This window comes from Tympanuchus pallidicinctus, unplaced genomic scaffold (assembly GCF_026119805.1).
Source record: "Tympanuchus pallidicinctus isolate F22 unplaced genomic scaffold, pur_lepc_1.0 scaffold13, whole genome shotgun sequence".
NCBI lineage: Eukaryota > Metazoa > Chordata > Aves > Galliformes > Phasianidae > Tympanuchus > Tympanuchus pallidicinctus.
The window spans coordinates 18,952,916-18,970,600 of NW_026294648.1; the positions used below are offsets into that span (position 1 = coordinate 18,952,916).

The window sequence follows — 17,685 nt, forward strand, 5'->3', positions numbered from 1 at the left end:
AATAGGACAACACATTCATTTTTATCAAGATTTGGAACCTACTGTGACATTCAGTTCTATCATCCCTGAAATGGCTCTAGACCAGAGTACAAGACAGCGAACATGAGATCAGAGCCAATCACAGCCAACTGACTTCTCACAGCCAGCAGAGTTTGAAATTGACAGCAGTTTGCAAGAGGCATTCTACCAACCAACCACTTCCACTCCTTTGCAGTACAAAGCGTAGGGGGAATTGTAGTCCTCTTTTACAAGTACTTCAGCTGTTTACATCCTGCACGTCTTTTAGAAAAAAGTATATACAGAGTTGGCTGCTTAACTATAAGAGCACTCAAGATAAAACAATGAAGCCTTCCTGGGAAGAGTGTGGCAGGATTAGTAAGCAGATCTATGATGCATTTTCTACATAGTTTACAAGGCCTTCAACAAAACCCCATCTTGACTTCAGACATTACACTTCACAACAGCAAATCATGTGCCACTAGTTCGAAGGTTACCTGATTTAATCTTGGACTCCTATTAATAGTGTACTAAAGCATAGTGCCCCTGTGAACAAATCTCATGTAACAAGCAATTTCTAGCTAGATATGTTAACATTTAGCCTGGCTTACCAGAAAGCAGGGCCTCAGAACTCAGCAGGTTTTGCTGCCCAAGCCACAAAGCAGCCACAGCATGTTCTGTATGCTTGGTGAGATGAATGATAAGAGCTACCAAACACTTTAGACACAAATGTTTTTCCTGCCCAGCCAGAACTGTTCCCTGGAACATTTCCTCCATCTGTCTTCTTCACAATGGATTTATTTTTGTAATGAAGCCTACATATAGCTACATCTATCTGCTCAAGTTTCACCTACATTTGACCTCAATTAAGTAAAGTTACTTGTGTTTTATTGTTTTGTTAATTAAGTATTTATTAGCAAATCTTAAGCTAGCATGTTAGTGGTCATGTTTCTTTCACATGAAGAACTGATTACACAGTTATGCCAGCGTTTCCTGTTTCTGTAAACCACAGCTCAAGAAATGATGCTTAAAGTATAATTTCAGTTGAGCCTGCAATTGCGGCAGATGGGGCAGGAAACTGAAGCGAGTCCTCTAGCAGGAGGCCTGCAGCTTTCTCTCTCAACAAGCACAAACATGTGAACCACTTTCTGCAACGTATAACAAAATACCTAAACTTCTTTATCTATTCCAGCTCTGACTGTTCTGTCAGAACTAGAAAGCAGCAGATAGCAAACGTGAATCCAGCTTAGGGTGTGTCTCCAGATGAAAAGGAGGCTGTAAGCACCTTGTAATGCAGTGTCAAAACACTTGGATTCATCCTAACAGCAGGGAACACTGCCTCATAAGCCTCCCCATGACATATTCGGGATTTTTGGTCTGATTCATGATAAAAGAAGTCATTCCACAACTGCAAGTCCTCATCAGGCTAAAAAGCCTCAACTGCACTTTACACAGAAGTCTCTTAACCTGAGCTAATTCTGTTGATCTTATTGAATTTTTTGCCTTTTTTAGGAAGTAACTCTTCACTAATCATTACTATTGTTTGAAGAAAGGCCTTCCAAAACCTTTAGTGAGTACTGTGTTCTCAATCTTTAAGGGTTGAATTTGATTTCTTTTAATACTCCAATGTTTAAAATTAAAAGCAAAAATAAGCAAACAAACAAAAAGGAAAACGCTAAAACACATTAATCCACCTCATCTCAGAGATCTGGCATGCTGGCATTTAATACAGCAAGAAAAACAGAAGTCAATTAAGTATGTAATTAATATCTATTTTAAAACGATAACATTAAACTACTTAAAAAAAAAAAAAATCAGGGTGGATCCTGTTTCAACTTCCCCTTATGGAGGGGTGTGGTTATTTTGTTTGGTTCTCCCCCCCACTTCTCTCGATGTAAGAGATACGGTCTTTCAGTTTAAGATCACAAGTCCCTAGGCCGTTTCAGAACATTCTGAGTGAGGAAACATCCAGAGCCTTCCAGTCTGCTCCTTCCTGTTTTATCAACGAAGGGCAGGGACCAATTCTTTCTGCAGACAGGAGAAATTAAATTGAGAAGAAAAAAAAAAAAAAAAAAAAGCTCCCTATTAGTCACTGAACTCCTGTTGTAACAAAGAGTCAAGTACGGACTTGAACAGACTTTCTGAAGTATCAAGATCTCTCCAGCCAAGAAATACTTGGAGTCAAGCTGGGACAAACCTCCCCTAGCAACCTAAACTGACTAATTACAGTTGTGAAAACCCCAAACTTCTCCTCTGCGCAAAGCACACGAGAGATAACCATAGATTTAATTAATTCCCCATCGGGCTCTCCAAAGATTCACTCAACGCGCTCACAACACAGAAGACGCCGGCAAAGCAGAGCAGAGCAAAAAGGCGCCTCTTTATTCAGGCATTTTACAGAGGAGGACAGGCGGCATCCGGGCGGAGCTCCTCGCTCGCCGCTGGTCAGGCGGCCGCCTCCCGCCCCCTCAAGGCGCGGGATGCTGCGGCGGGACAGGAAGCGACCGGCGAGGAGCGCGGCGCAAGATGGAGGGGCGGGCGGATCCCTCCCCACCCGCCGCATCCCCACCGCCGGGCCCGCGCTGCACTCCCCAGAGACCCTTCCTCCCTCCCCGGGTCACGGCCGATCGGCGGCCGCCGCCTCCGCCGATACCTCGGGGGCCCAGCCACCAGGAACGCGGCGAGCCCGGCCGCGAAGAGCTCCCGATGCCCGACGGGGCGGGCAGCCGAGGCTCCGCCGTCCCAACCCCGCCGTGCCCCAGAGGAAACTCGGGGCCGGACAGCCGCCTCACCCTCCCGGAGCGGCTCACCGTTTTCGGCATCTTCCCGGCGTTTTGGGCACGGCGGGCCGCTCGTCCTGCGCTGCTGGGGTTCTCCGCACTGCTTCTAACGGGATTCTCTCGCCCGCCTGTCCCGGCGCAAACCCCACCCCGCCGGCGGCCGCCTTCTTTTGGGGCTGTACCGGGGCGCGGCCCGGCCCCGTTAGCAGGGCGCGGCGCTTTCCTGCCTCGCGGCGTCGGAAGGCGGGGCCGGGAGACGCCGCCGGGACTACTGCAGGCCTTGCCCCGCTGGAGGGACCCTCTGCGAGGCGGCCTCGGAAGGGGAGCGGCGTTGGTGACGGCGGCTGAGGCCCACCGGGGCAAAAGCTGAGGAGTGGTCCATCGTCCCCGAAATCAGGTGCCCGAGAAACCGGGAAAGCCCCGGGTTCTGAAGTTCATTTGCGTATCTGATGTCACTGGGATTTCTGGTCCTTACTGAAAGCATTATTTTGAACATTAGCTGCAAGTTACGGGCAATTGCACGTATCAGAATAAGAGGACGGCAGTGGTGGTGATAGATCCTTTTGTCTTAGTTAGTCTGAGTCATGTGCGCTGGGTGCAGCTCAGAGGTGCTGTGGTAAGTCAATGGTCTCTTTGACTCACGAGCACATTCATTGAGCGTGCTGTCATATACAACGTTCTCATAGCTGCCTGTTTCACTATAAAGCACTCCACCAGCTTTGGGTATTTGAAAAGCATAACCAAAGGGGCTGTGGCTTCCCGTAGTTTGGCAGACACACCACTCCTGGTCCTCAAGCCTTCTCAAAGGCCGTCACCATAATGACATGATATAAATGAGCTGTCAAATCCATTGATGAAAAATGAGGACCACTCCAGAGTTTCCTGTGGTATCTCTGTGAGGGAGCCACTGATGGACAGAATCAAGTTCCAACATTTTTACAGGGTTTCAAAGAAGGCATTTGTATAATCAGTGGATATCAAGACGTTACGATCACAAAAGAAACAAGAGAGTTAGGCGAAGTGGACTATGATAACAAAAGAGAAAAAAATGGAAGACTTACCCTTATGCTGGGCTCACAACAAAACACCAGAAGGAGGGATCTCCAGACCAGATCCTTCCCTACTGGCAGCCAGCTCTTAAATAGGTCTAGGAGGGGGGGGGAGCCTGGCTCCACCCCTTCCGGCAGCACAGGTGAATTGCCTTCAGCTGTGCTCCTCTGGCTGGCTCATGGCTCACCTCAGGTGATCAATCAGAGGTTCAGGCCGTGACTCAGCAGTTCCCATACAGCACTTCATCTCATTTAGGATTTTGAACATAACTGTTAAAAAAAATATATATATATATATGTAATTTTTAAAGTTAACAACTTGCATCTACAGGAAGAAATTTAAACATTGTCAAGAAATGTAATGATTAATTTTTAAGGAAATTTTTAAGGAAAAAAGTCACTGGCTTCCTAAGGGTCTATTTTACATAGTTGCCTTTTTCCTTTTCTGACTCATTTTTACTCAGAGTTTTTCATGACAGTGTTCCACTTCTTTTTTTTTTTTTCCTCCCCCGACAGAAAATGATACTGATAGAAGAGCTCCAGAATAACAAAAGGATTTACTTGTGATTTTAACAAATCATAGGGGGTGTGCATGGTGCCAGGTTTGAATTCAGGATTGTTAAGAGGTTTCCCACTGATTCAAAGTTGCCCTATGGAAACTTCTTTGTCTCCTTATGATAGGGAAAGTTGTGTTCTTCTTCTGTTGAAGCTTCTATTCCTTCATAAGACTGAGGTTACACTTTGGAGGATTTAGTCATTCTTTTTCATAGAGATAAAAGAATGCAGATGATAAAAGTCTAGCTATTTTCTTGCTACATTGAAGGAATTACAGTTTAGCATTCAAGGAACTGATGTTTTCATCATAGTGCTTAGGACAGTAGCCATGATGCAAAGGAAGTCCCTTGCTAGTGAAACAATTGGATCCAAAGTAATCATATTTGCACTCAGGGTGTGCTGGACATTGCCTGTGTACATAGAAAGTCACTAACTATATGTCAAGCAGTCTAAGCAGTCTGAATGAGTGAGACAAAGCAAAAGAAAATCTTCAGCATGACAGACACTTCTTTCTCACCCACACCACTTCTCTTGTCCTTCTCTATTGCTAGTAGCAATAGCTAAAACAAAACACTATTGATGCGATGTTGAAAGACAATGGATCCTTGTGACAGGCACCAGCCTCCAAGCTTTACTTTCTGACCTACTTCTTCCTGTCCTCTTCCCTTAGAATGAGACATTTGAAATGTCTATGCTGCAGGATGCTCCAGCTACAATATCTTCAGAAATCCCTGCTGTGGATGTGCTGCACCAAGATCTGACCTCTACCACAGACCTCTCCTTTGCCAGCTGCTGAGAAAGGATTGTCGTATCAAATAGTCCATTTGCTAAGCTATCTTTAAAGGCCTGGCCATGTGTGAAAACAAACCCATTCATGGATCCCTTGAGAGCTACAGACAAGAGTTATCTTTCCTACCCAACTGAAAGATGAAATTTTAAGGGGTAAAAGAGTCAGCTGTCAAAATCTCCTCCTTGGAGGAGTCTGTACAGATGGCCTCAAAAATGCCATTATTTCCAGCCCACTCAGGGCCTAGATAATATTCAAGTATTTCAGAATTTTAAGCATTCTTCTGGGAGAAGACCTGGTATTTCTCTGGGGATTTATTATCTTGGTTTTCTTCAGATCACATATTCTTTTAGATAGAAAAAGCACATCAGTGATGTGGTCTGGAAAAAAAAAAAAAAAAAAGAAATATGTAGCATGTGCTCTTTCTTCAGTATATAGTTTTCTTGGGTTAATGCTGGGTAAATTGAAACTTTCCCATAGCTATGAAAGAATCATAGAATTTGGGTTGGAAGGGACCTTTAAGATCATCTAGTTCCAACCTGCTGCTATAGGCAGGGACACCTCCTGCTAGATTAGATTGCTCAAAGCCCCATCCAGTCTGGCCTTGAATGCTTCCAGGGAAGGGGCACAAACCCACTGAGGACAACTGTCCAGTCGATTCCTTATTCGGTGAATGGCCCAGCCATCAAATCCATTTTTCTCCAATTTTGCAACCAGGATGTCACGAAGGACAGAGTCAAACGTCAAGTCCACATCGATCACAGAATCACCAAGGTTGGAAAAGACCTTCAATATAATCCAGTCCAACCATCCACTTATCACCAATAGATGATGTCAGTTTCTCTTCCTTTATCCACTGATACTGTAATTCCATCATAAAAGGCCACCAAGTTTATCAGGCATGACTTGTCTTAGTGAAGCCACTTTGGCTACCACCAATCACCTCTTTATTTTCCATGTGCCATGGTAGGGCCTTCAGGAGGATCTGCTCCGTGATCTTGCCAGGCACAGAGGTGAGGCCTGTAGTTCCCTGGATCTTCTTTTATTTTCCTTCTTGAAAATAAAGTTACATTTCCCCTCATCCTATCAGTGGGAACTTCACCAGACCACTATGATCTTTGTCACGTTGTTTGCTTTCTACACTTTAAAAAATTTTCAGCAATGGGAAGAACAAGGGGGAATCTAGCAGGTATTCTGGGACCTAACTCCAAATATTTGGAGCTCAAGTAATAGATAACACAGCTAGCAAGGACGAAATAGTGAATGGGCATAACCTTTGCCAGTTTGGGTGAAAGGCAGTGGTGTAAAAATGCTCAGAAGGCTAGGTAGGATTGGAACAACAAGAGCTTTAGAGACTGACACTGCCACCTTCTCCTCAGTGCAAGAGGATGGGCAAAAGTACCCCTGAAACTTGTCAAGAGAGATTGTTTGTATGGATGGAGGGATTAACTCATACTTTTTTAACTGGACAATTCAAAACTTTGTGTGTACAAAACCTAGAAAATCTTTTATCTAATAGAGCTCAGCCCAGCAAGTGCTTATATACAACAGTGACAAACTTTGTTGCAGAAAGGGAGATGAGCTGGATTCTTAAGCTAAGATCTTCAGTTGTGCCCCAGAGCAGCAGGCTCTTCGCGTGGTATTGTTTTTTTTCCCTCTCTCTCCTACTGAGCTTCCTTCTCAAGCATTTGGTACGAGGTTGAGTTAATGGTACTAGTGTGATGACCCTGTAGGACCCCTGCCTTTCTAACTCAGAGAACAGGAATTCCAAAACTATAGTTAAGGACACCAGGCAAGTCCTTCTGTGCTCTGGACAGCTTGGTCTGGTTGTTGGCAACTCTGCCTGTGCCAAGGGGGGGTTTAAACTAGATGATCATTGAGGTCCTTTTCAACCCAGGCTAAACTGTGATTCTATGATTCTGTGTTTCCCACAGAGCCCCTCAGAGGCTGAGTACTGGGCTGCAGTTGGCTCTTATACAGGTGACCACTGGATAGGAGTCTATCAGGAATGCACTTATGCAATGAGGGTTTCTGAACACTTCAGAATGTAATAATCAGGAGTAAATGTATACAGAGGCTGTTCAAGAGAATGAAAAAGGGCCAAGAAGGACTCCCCGTACTGAACACGAACCAGGGAGAAGCTAGCTGTGAGTGGGTTATTCAAGTCAGTACGTTCTGGCTGTTTAAAACAAAATCATGCTGAGAGCATATGGATCACCAGCACCCACAATGAAATATCACAGCTAGACTCTAGCTGCAAAGAGAGCCTGATCATAACAGGAAACAGTGGAGGCAGGCTCGTGGTGCTGTGATACATCGGGTAGGGCATGGTGATTGCTAATATTCAACCACAAAGGCTTTTAGTCCATGCACAACTATGGAGAACAGCCAGGGCTTTTTTCTATTTGGTTCATGGGATGACAAAGGAGGAGCTCTATGGTCAGGAAGGAAGGAGGGCTTGCAAGGTATATTAATCTCTTGCGGAATCAGCAGAATTATACCAGGGCTGAATTTGAGATAAATGAAGTGAGACCAAATTATTGTGGCAATTCTTACCAAGTTTATTAGAAATATCAGAGTTCTGTGCACAAGTGTCAGTAGTTTGCCTGCCCTAGTTCATACTGAGTGTGACAGAGACTGACAGTCTTCGTTGATCTTTCATAAGATCACAACAATTCCTGCAACAAGATGTCAGTGACATTATGAAAGAAAAGGTAATTTAAACCATTCATATATGGTTTTCCATATTCTCATTTATACCCCTTCCTCCCCCCCCACCTCCCCCCCCACACACACACAAAAAAATCACATAAGGTGATTCATTAAAGATTTCCCTGGGCATTATGCCAGCACCCATGAAAAAAATCTTCAAAAACCAAATGAAGAATCTCTGACCATCCAGTAATTTTTCGTTGTTGTAGAAAATAAAGAAGGAAAGAATGTGTGGAGGAGGAAACAAAGAGCTGGGTTTTATGGGAATAGAAAGCAGCGAACAGGAAAGAGAGCTCTGCAGGGACAGCAGTAACAAATCTCATTACTTCACAAGTCCTGTGGCTGCCATGTACACAGGATCTGCAGACACTGTTCAAAGATCACAGGTTTCTTTTTCATATAAAAATGACCAATTTGCTTCTCTCTGAGCAAAGTAAAAGTACCTGAGACGCTGCAAATTCACAAACCCCATACTAAGGGAAAATCAGACTGTTGAAATACTGTCCTTTTTATATATAAATTAATTAATTAAATAAATGTTTTTAAAAAAATATTTATATATAAAAATATTATATATATATATATATATATATATATATATATATATATATATCTCGGGGGGGGACACGACACAGAGTCTAGAAGATAGCTTTCCTTAGTCCTGTAAGCTGCACCACCAGTGGCAGACTGGATGGTTTTTCATTCTTTATTAGCCCAACTATAAAATTAATGTAATAATATTGGCTCTCTTAGAGGTACAGACAAAATTCCCATGTTCAGGTTTCAGGCAACAGTGCAAATGCCATGCTATATTTTGTGTTAATTATTTGTTAGTAAACATTTACACACAGTGTCTGAACTCTTAATTGAAAATAACTGTTTCCTGACTTTTTTTAAATGTTATATTATTTTTTTTTTTTTTTTACTTTTTTTGAGACGGTCAGCGCAAAGAGTGAATCCAGCCTGGCCCTGAGCATCTCCAGGAATGGGATACCCACACCTCTCTGGACAACCTATGCCAGGGCCTCACCGCCCTCTGAGCAAAGAAATTCCTCCTCACATTTAACGTAAGACTCCCCACTTTTAGTTTAAAACCATTTCTTCTTGTTCTATCACTATCAGACCATGTTGAAATACCACCAGATGAAGTTTGCATAATAGATGTAGATAATCAAGGAGTCTAACTCTCCACATCTTACTACCATCATGCACAGCAAAAGATTTAATTTTCTTCACTTGAAAAATGTTTCTTTACTCGTGTTGCACAGTTGCCAAGAACAGCTGGAAAGTCAGTCAGGTACCTACCTGATCCACTTACACCGCAGATGCACAAATACTGTTTGGATTTGAACTTCTCAATATTATAGCATATCTATTTGTACACTCTGTTCTTTGTAGGAAGTGGTGGTACATCCTGCTAACTTGAGAATTTCCTTGCCTACATGACAGATTCAAACAGAGTGAGAGAATAATAGACCCTGACATTGGTCTTGACTAAGGGTATCAGTAATCTCAGGGTACAACCCCAATGCTATGTGAGTGTGCAGGAACGAGCAAGCTAGAGAGCAGGTACCAGAGGAGGAGAGCTTTTGTCACCAACTCAGCAAAAGCTGCATTTTACCAAAGTGTGGGGCTCTCAAGAACACTTAAAAGCAGCCCTTGGTCTCTTGTGCAGATCTCCTTGTCCACTTACCTCCTTTAGGTCCAACTGAGACAGCAGAACATAAGCCCTCCTACACACAGTCTGCTTCAGGATCCTGTTTCACAAATTTGTGACTCCAGAAAGCCGCTCACTGCCTTCTTAAATACACAGGAAGGCCCAAGCAAGTGACCTTTAACGTTCCCAGCCTAAGACCATCTCCCCTCTGCACTCGCATAATGCTATGATGTGATGGAAAGTACAACAATAACAGCAGGGTAGAAAAGTCCTAGATTACAGAAAATGAAAATAAGCCCAAATGCAACAGCTGTGGATGCAGACTGAAAGGAAGAAAAGTTTACTTACCTTTGGAAGGCCTCAGGTATGCAGGGATCTCCAGAAGGATACCCTCACCTCCACTGCCAACCCTTAAATGAGGTCTGCATTTGCATGCATCTGAGCTCCCACCAGGTGCTCAATCACTGTTTCAAGCCGCAACTTAGCATTTCCTCTACAACTCATAGGCCATTTAATAGGGCCACTGTGGGAGATGGAACACAGTTATTCCTCTAAGTTATCTATCATAAGTAGCAGTTGTCTGTCCTGAAGTAGTAGCCAGTAAATAAGCTATGTGCCCACCCTCAGGCAGCCCTACTTCTGATGTTGGCAGTAGTTTGGGTTGTAGTGCATTCAGCTGCAGGCCAGTACGGCACGCAGGCTGTAACCAAACTGGATTAAGAAGTTTTCACCCCTCCTGTTATCTCTGCAGATAATTCTCATGGGAATCACCAGTTATTCAGCCACTAGACTGTATTAGTAAGCTGCATCTACACTAACTTTTAAGTTCAGATCAGGAGTTGCTTTTTGAAGTGAATTTCCTGTTCACTGCACTTCATTTCCTGTCGTGATATAGCCTCGTAATTAGTAGACTAAATTCTGTTTGAATGAAAATAGGCCAGAAGATCTGCTCCAAGAATACACCTAATGAGCTCCAGCAATAATTTGGTTAACAAGACAAGAATAGAGCATCTCCAGTATAAGCTCCCTCTGCAAATCATTTCATGTCGATGTTAGATATTTAACAGCAGCTGTTTTGTTTTCCAGATCTGCCTCTATTATACCACACTACTTAATGTAGACACACTTACCTGTCAAAGTAATCCAGGATTGCCTTTGTGTCTATTGAACCTGCTTAAGCATTTTTATTAGGACAGATTTTAAACTACCTCAGAGCTGGTAGAAATAAACAGGGGAGCAAGGAGAAATGCAGATTTACTGTGGGGACAGTAACCTCCAAAGCAGTCTCCAATGCAGACAAAATATTGTCCTCAGCATCAGGAAAACCAAGGCACACCTGGGGGCTAGGCTGGCCAGTGCTGCACAGATCATTAAACTGTAGTTCTGGAGTTGGCTCTTAAACCCTCCTACCCTCTGCAAAATGCCACAGCCTCATCCATGGACTGAGTATTCACTGACAGAAGTCAAACTCATCCTTAAATGTGCATGATTCCCCAGAGATTTTACCCACAAGTTAGCACTCACACACAGAGCTGCTGGCATTGCTGCTTATAAACCTAGCTTCTCCCTACTATTCCAGGGCTCTTCACTGGCTCTGTGATCCAGTTCACACAGCAGAGCAGGAGGGAACTGTCTTCACATGAACATTAAGTCAGTGCTCCCCACTGTACTAAAACTTCATCAAAATTGATGCACTTCAGTCTTAGCAATAAAGAGGAAAGAGGAAACTGGCCCATGATTCCAGCTAGTGACATATAATATGGAAGATGATCTCAGCACTGTTACAGACAAATCACCCTTTACCATTTCTTTCCGTGGCATCATTCATTTTTTCCTGAGATTTAGATCTATTTTTGGAGGTCATAAAAATACACAGGGAGTTGCCAGTCATTTTTATTCCAGTGCAGGAACATTATATACAGAAGATATTATGTTTGGCTCCTGCTTGAATTTTTGTATCTTTTTTCTCCAGGTGAGAACCAAACCCTGACAGAAGATAATGTTGTCCAGATAACTATTACAGCTGCTTCTGTGCTAGGACGTGGAGCAGCCTCAAAACAAATAATTAACTGTAAAAAAATCTAGAGCATCATTGTGCAGGAGATGCCTGGGGCTGGAGTATAATCTAATTTGTTCATGATACTTCTCCTATCCAGCTTACTCACAAGTGAAGGGAACTCCCTCCCACCTTGTTAACACTACAAAGTGCAATCTGAAGTCAGCATTATGTGACTGTGAGAGGCAGACACCCCCAGGCAATACCAATTCCCCCCAGCACTCTACTTGCAGTCCTTTTTGATCCACATCTGAACACAATGGTACAGCACACACTGCCTCAGTTAGACACGGACATGGCGGATAGCATAACTTGTATCCCCTAGATTTTTACAAAGTTAAAAAGTTACAAAGTTACAAAGTACTCCCTTGCCATTCTATCTCTGTTCTTAAAATGCACAGTGTTACAGTAGGTCACTCAAAACAGGGATGGATAGGTGGGTAAATAGATTGATAGATATGTAGATAACAGATGGATAAGTAGATGTATACATGCACACATACATACAGTGTTCTTAGAAATTTTGTCATAAAAGTGACTGCTATTCAGCAATAAACACAGAGAAGCAAGTACTCCATCCCAGTAATGCCTGTTCTGTTTCAGGAGGATTCTTCTATCTTCATGGGGACTACAAGCTTATATTTTCAGAACAGCCATAAAGTTTTTCCTTTGCCTCACAGTTTTTTCTCTCACTCAACTAATTTCTGGTTTTCAAATTGCTTGTCCTGTTTTGTTTGTTTTTCAGAAAATTCCCTGAGTTAAAACTACAAAAAAGCCCTCAACGTCAAAACCGGTCTTCCAAGCCTAAACATATTTTGAGACAATCTCCAAGCCTAGATGATTTCTCCCTTCACGAACAGAAACATCCATACTCAGCAATCCTGGGGGCAGAGCGGATTTGTTCACTGCTGCAGATGTCTCTGTTCATTGCAGGGGAGTTGGACTAGATGACCTTTAAGTGTTTCTTCCAATCCAACTGATTATATGAAGTTTGTACAGTGGTTTGAAAATACAGAAGTCCTCCATATCATTCTGTTTTAGAAACCATACAGCTATCAGCATACCTAAGTCCCTCTCAGTGAACGATTCCTTCTCAGCATACAGCTAATCATTAAGCAGAAAAGATGGATCCTCAAGAGCACAGGAAATATCAGAAGTCTTCGCTGAAGCCAGAGAGTTAGATGGCCTTCTGACACTCTCAGAGCCGAGTCACAACATACCAAACTTTTATTTGTGAATGGGCCTTTGGGATTTCTGTGCTGAGAGAAGCAGCAGGGCATGGATCAAGCTGTGTCTTCCCTGAACCACCGCACAAGGCTTCACTAACTTGTCAGCAAGCATCCCTGGACTCACAGTGCTCCATCTTTTCAGAGGGATTGTGGAGAGGGATCAGGAGCGTGCAGCAATTTCCTATGGCACCAAATACCAACCATATGAGTGGAGCCTCATAGTTTAGAGTGCTAAAGTCTGTCTCTGCAGGGAAGAGCAAATTGCCTCACACAGAGCTCTAAGACTACCACAGAACACTTGTTGTCCTCTGCTGACAGCTACCAGAAGAGCACCGAATCAAAACCAGTCAGCAGGCACCCGGTTTGCTGGAAGGAGTTTGATCTGATGCATGCTTGTACTCCCTAGTTACTGTTCACATCCCTCATAGCAGGACATCCAAAATAAGGAACAGACCTACATGTTTTGAAACACATTGAGAACTAGAGAATGAGTTTGAGATTTTTTTGCTTCCTAGCTACACCAAAATAACTATTTTCATGTTTGAAGTAATTATTTTCATTATTCTTATCATTGTAGACTTCAATATATATATATGCTCACACTTACCCAGTTCCAGGACCTCAGGATTTTAAAAACTCAAAGCTAAATCATCAACACTGGCACTATTGCTTTACTTCACTACAATGAACGTCAGTGTTAAAATAATAGAAGACGCGGCTCCGTATCTCTGAAAGTGTTTAAACTAACGCTCGTGTGAAAGAAGCCTTAGTTCTAAACTTCACGCTGTACTGGATATTCTCTCCGAAGGACTGGCCCGCAATACTGACCATATTTTATTACTTTAAGTCATACTCTGACTATTGTATGTTTCATAATCCATGAAGTTTGACTTCTTAATCATTTTGTCACTGGCTTTTTCATCTCATGCTGTAAATCAGCATTACAGAGATAAAAAGACACTTCTGGTTAAGATTTTTGCATTTGATAAAAGCAGGGAAAAAAAAAAAAAAAAGTAATTTACCTCCAACTCTCCAAGTCATTAATCAGGAGTTTTCCATTGTGTTCTCTAGGAGTTGAGTAATGACACAGCAGTAATGTGTTGTGTTGATCCTCCTCCACTGTGACATCTTTCTGCCTTCTGCTTGAGTTGATACACAAAGAGCAAGGAAACATCATAGGTCTTGTTTTGCTTTTGGCAGCTGTAACAATAGGGTTTCCCCTCATCTCACACCCACGCTGCGTGTTTCCTCAGGATTCACACCTGTAAGGTTAAAACTGCACAGCAGAGCCATTTTTTCCATTTTTGTTTATAAAAAGAAAAAAAATAAATAAATCAACAATAAAGAGAGCAGCAACCACAACCTATTAGCCTTTTCTTTGTCTACTGGCATCCACAGAATCACAGGGGTTGGAAGGGACCTCAAGAGATCTACTCCAACATCCTCTGCTAAAGCAGTTCATATATGCTGTAGGTTATTCCTCAAGGATAGCTGCTGACAATACAAGCATAAGCACAATGGGAGAAAACAACAGAGGATTATCCATGCACCCAGATGAGATTTACAAAGTTGCCTGCTTTGATTGTTAATGCATGGAAGAACAGAAATAAATAACCTCCTTTCACCTCCATACCTGCAGGAAGCTTTCTTGTTTCCTCTTATAGAATCATGGGAAGGGAAAACAGGATTACAATGGGCTTCAAGATGTCAGCCAGCATTAACTCACCTCTGTTTTGTGAACACTCAGCGGGCTGCAGAACATTAGATATGTAGACATTGCTTTACAAAAGACCAGACAAAATACAAGTAATAAATGAAGATTCACAGCTGAGCCAAAATAGTACTTCGCTTTTGACAGGAAAAAAGGTGTGGCAGCACAGCAGGGAAGGATAAAGGTTTCTTCAATCCTTGGATGAAAAGAATTGAGAAAAAACTAATCAAATCCATTTCTCCACAGAGAACAGAAGTAGATTGCAGTGAATACACAACATGGGGAGCAGCACTGTATAAGCAAGTCATTCCTGTGCTGTGGGAGAGAGGATATACTGACATGGCGTGATCTTTTTCTTGCATGAGAAGGATCAATATCCTAGAAATACACAACATGGCATCTTAGACGAATATTCACCCCACAAACTTATCAGCAACCCACAAATGCTGAACTGTAAAAATTTGTCATCAGGTACTCGTCCCTGCTGCTGGCTGCTCTGCTATTTGACAGGCCACATCTTTTTACACATCTCAGCAAAAATCCCAAAGCTGGAATAATCGCATACTAGATCTGGTAAACTCAATGCTCGGAAGAAGCTCCCCTCCTTATCTCCACTGCCAAGAACACACAATAACCTCCACCCTCAAATGAGATACAGAATATTAGAAATAAATTCAGGGCCTTAGAACTCCATAGCTATCCTGACAGAATCTGAGTAGTTTGCTTTCCTGGTACCTTACTTCAAGGTTCCTAGATCTTGATTCCAGTGGATGCAGAGTTCTGTCACAGCTGTGCATAAACTTAAATTCCCAGCACCGCAAATGGGCAGCACTGGCAACGAAGAGTAAACTACGTAATGAGTAATAATCATCTTATATAAATGGCTTTGAAGGGAACTCAGCATGGCAAAGAACTGAATGGTTTGGTTCTCCTACCCAAAAATAGCAGAAATGGGACAACTCCCTTTTGTATTCCAGTAAATCCAAGGTAGAGCAATAATAGCAAAATTTACACATGGCTGCTACATTTGTCCAGTAAACTGCAAGACCATTGTGTTTATTTTAATGTCAAATCCCAGGCATGTTTTATTCACTAGACTTACTTTTATCATTTTTCTCATTACTAAGTTTCTTCAGCCTTTTAAAATCTACCTTGTGGTAAAACAACTCTAATTTGCTGGCAGTGTTTAGAGGTACGGGATTAGTATAAAACTGCATGAAGAGAACAAGTTCTATTTTAAAAGGTAGTATTTCATTCAATATCAGTGCCTCAGTTTGTTTACATATCAAGTGAAAATGGTAACTCCCCGTTTTGGGAATAAATGTTTCCCTGTATTCATGTTTGCAAAGCATTTGGAAGACAGGTTGGTATGAATACAAATGATTACAGTTTCAGTACCATACTTCTGAATTTTATTACTCTGATTATGAAGAAAAAACCGCAGGTATCCAGCTGTGGTCTGCCCAAATGGCTGGTCACAAACTATAGCTGGAGGGTGTGGTGTGTATTTGGCCAACTTCTGTCCCTCACAGAAAAGCTATGAGAACCCATTTCTGTGAACCTGAATCTATTCTTGCTTAGAGTGGTACAGACAAAACAGTGAATCAGGATTAACTGTAACTGAGACACAAATCTGACCAATTGAGTCAAATTCCAGGACAGTTCATGTATCCGGGCTCAGAATAGCTCTGCTCTTCATTTCTCAGACAAACGTCTTCTGATGTAGTACACAGGAAAGGAGGAAGAACATTTCACTGGCAGTCTCTGCTACGTTTGGGACTAGCTGCACCTTTCAGAATTATCAATTTAATTCCATATTGGACCGGTCTATATTATCTACAGCTTTTTGACTTAATTACTCTGTTCATAGAGCGGAAGTAGAAGCGAGTACTATAAAAAGTGGATGGCTGGAACAAATAGCTGGTGTGATTAGGGGAGAGCTTACCTCTGCTTGTCCTCTGCTAAGAGCATTTCTTACACTTCCGCTCTACTTTAAAGCGAGCCCAGTTCCAGGCATCAATGCATCATGAGGCATAAATGGTTCCTCTTTAGGAAAAGTAAAAGCAGTTTTTCCTGTTTGTGAAATCCCCACGTCGCCAAGAACAAGAAATCTTTCAAAACTCTATCTTTGCTGTTCACAGAGCTTCACTGCCTTATAGGGTCTGAATCTCCTGGAATCACTCTGGGGGCGGGCTGGGAATGCTGGCTTTTCCTCCTTCTGGGTGATTCTGGGAGGTCCGCAAGTGATGTCATGGTACATTTTAGGCTACAATAACAGGAAATCATCAAGTGTTTATACTGGCAAACTGGGCTGTGATGTGATTTTCCTCGTTTCCCCCTCCCTGCTTCACCCTTACCACTGACTTCCTTGGTATATCTGCTTCCTCTGATTAAAATACTACAAGGTGACAATACCAAAAGAGGAAAAAGGCAAGCAGGGGGGAGATATAAAGGCATATTTTGAAGGGAGGTCTCTCCCAGTTTCACTCACAAATAGTGTATCCTCACCCCCCGCCCCCTGCCGTACACATGGTGTGTTAGTACAGCTGCCCAGGCAGAAGTCAGAAACTTAGCCTGATGAGGCACTAGGATACAATCCTCCAGGCTGCAGATATGAAGAAGAACCTCTTCCCTCCCCAGCAGAGGTGAATCACAGAACAGATCTCAGAAAAGCCTTGTTTCTGAATTTCTCTGGCTGCAGAAACTGTGCCACACAGATGGGATTGAAAGTATATATATAAGGCTGATGGACTCCAAGGAAGAGGAGGCCACATTTCCAGTTTTGGGTCAGAGGAAGGATGCAGATTTCCTATACTCGGAGTCCACACTAGGCTGCAGAAGCACACCAGTGGCTCATGTTAAATCTTTCCTCTACCAATACCCCTAAGACCTTCTCAGCAGGACTACTTTCAAGTTCCTCTCCCAGTCTATATACATATCTGAAGTACCTTATGAAACTGGAGAGGCAATCCCACAAAGTTTTTTTATTTTTAGCACAAAATACACTTAGCCTGCAATAGGATATTACTGAGTAAGAAGAATTTGTGCTGATTCAGAAGAGGACTGGATTTTTTACTGGTAACAGGTCCATGGTGTTTTTAACAAACAGAAACAAAGACCAGAGCAGCAGAGTGCACAAACAAATTTCTAAC

At 42.6% G+C, this 17,685-nt stretch overlaps 1 protein-coding gene and 3 long non-coding RNA genes across 4 annotated transcripts in view; 2 read left to right on the forward strand and 2 right to left on the reverse strand.

Moving 5' to 3' along the window:
- MSN (moesin) overlaps nucleotides 1-2,950 on the reverse strand; it is a 37,295-nt gene extending 34,345 nt beyond the window's left edge. Inside the window, exon 1 of the mRNA XM_052672738.1 lies at nucleotides 2,808-2,950. Within this exon, the coding sequence (XP_052528698.1) occupies nucleotides 2,808-2,819 (12 nt within the window). The 5' untranslated portion in view covers nucleotides 2,820-2,950. The remainder of the gene's footprint in view (nucleotides 1-2,807) is intronic.
- A 47-nt stretch (nucleotides 2,951-2,997) lies between these two features.
- LOC128075751 (uncharacterized) lies at nucleotides 2,998-8,405 on the forward strand. Its single transcript, XR_008204094.1, has 3 exons — nucleotides 2,998-3,174; nucleotides 5,052-7,882; nucleotides 8,090-8,405. It is a non-coding gene; the product is annotated as an uncharacterized LOC128075751 (long non-coding RNA).
- LOC128075753 (uncharacterized) lies at nucleotides 5,432-16,784 on the reverse strand. Its single transcript, XR_008204097.1, has 3 exons — nucleotides 16,479-16,784; nucleotides 13,845-14,098; nucleotides 5,432-5,548 (listed from the first exon to the last, which is right to left on the reverse strand). It is a non-coding gene; the product is annotated as an uncharacterized LOC128075753 (long non-coding RNA).
- LOC128075752 (uncharacterized) lies at nucleotides 8,486-14,184 on the forward strand. The gene is made up of 2 exons (XR_008204095.1): nucleotides 8,486-8,947; nucleotides 12,339-14,184. It is a non-coding gene; the product is annotated as an uncharacterized LOC128075752 (long non-coding RNA).
- Nucleotides 16,785-17,685: the final 901 nt, after the last annotated feature.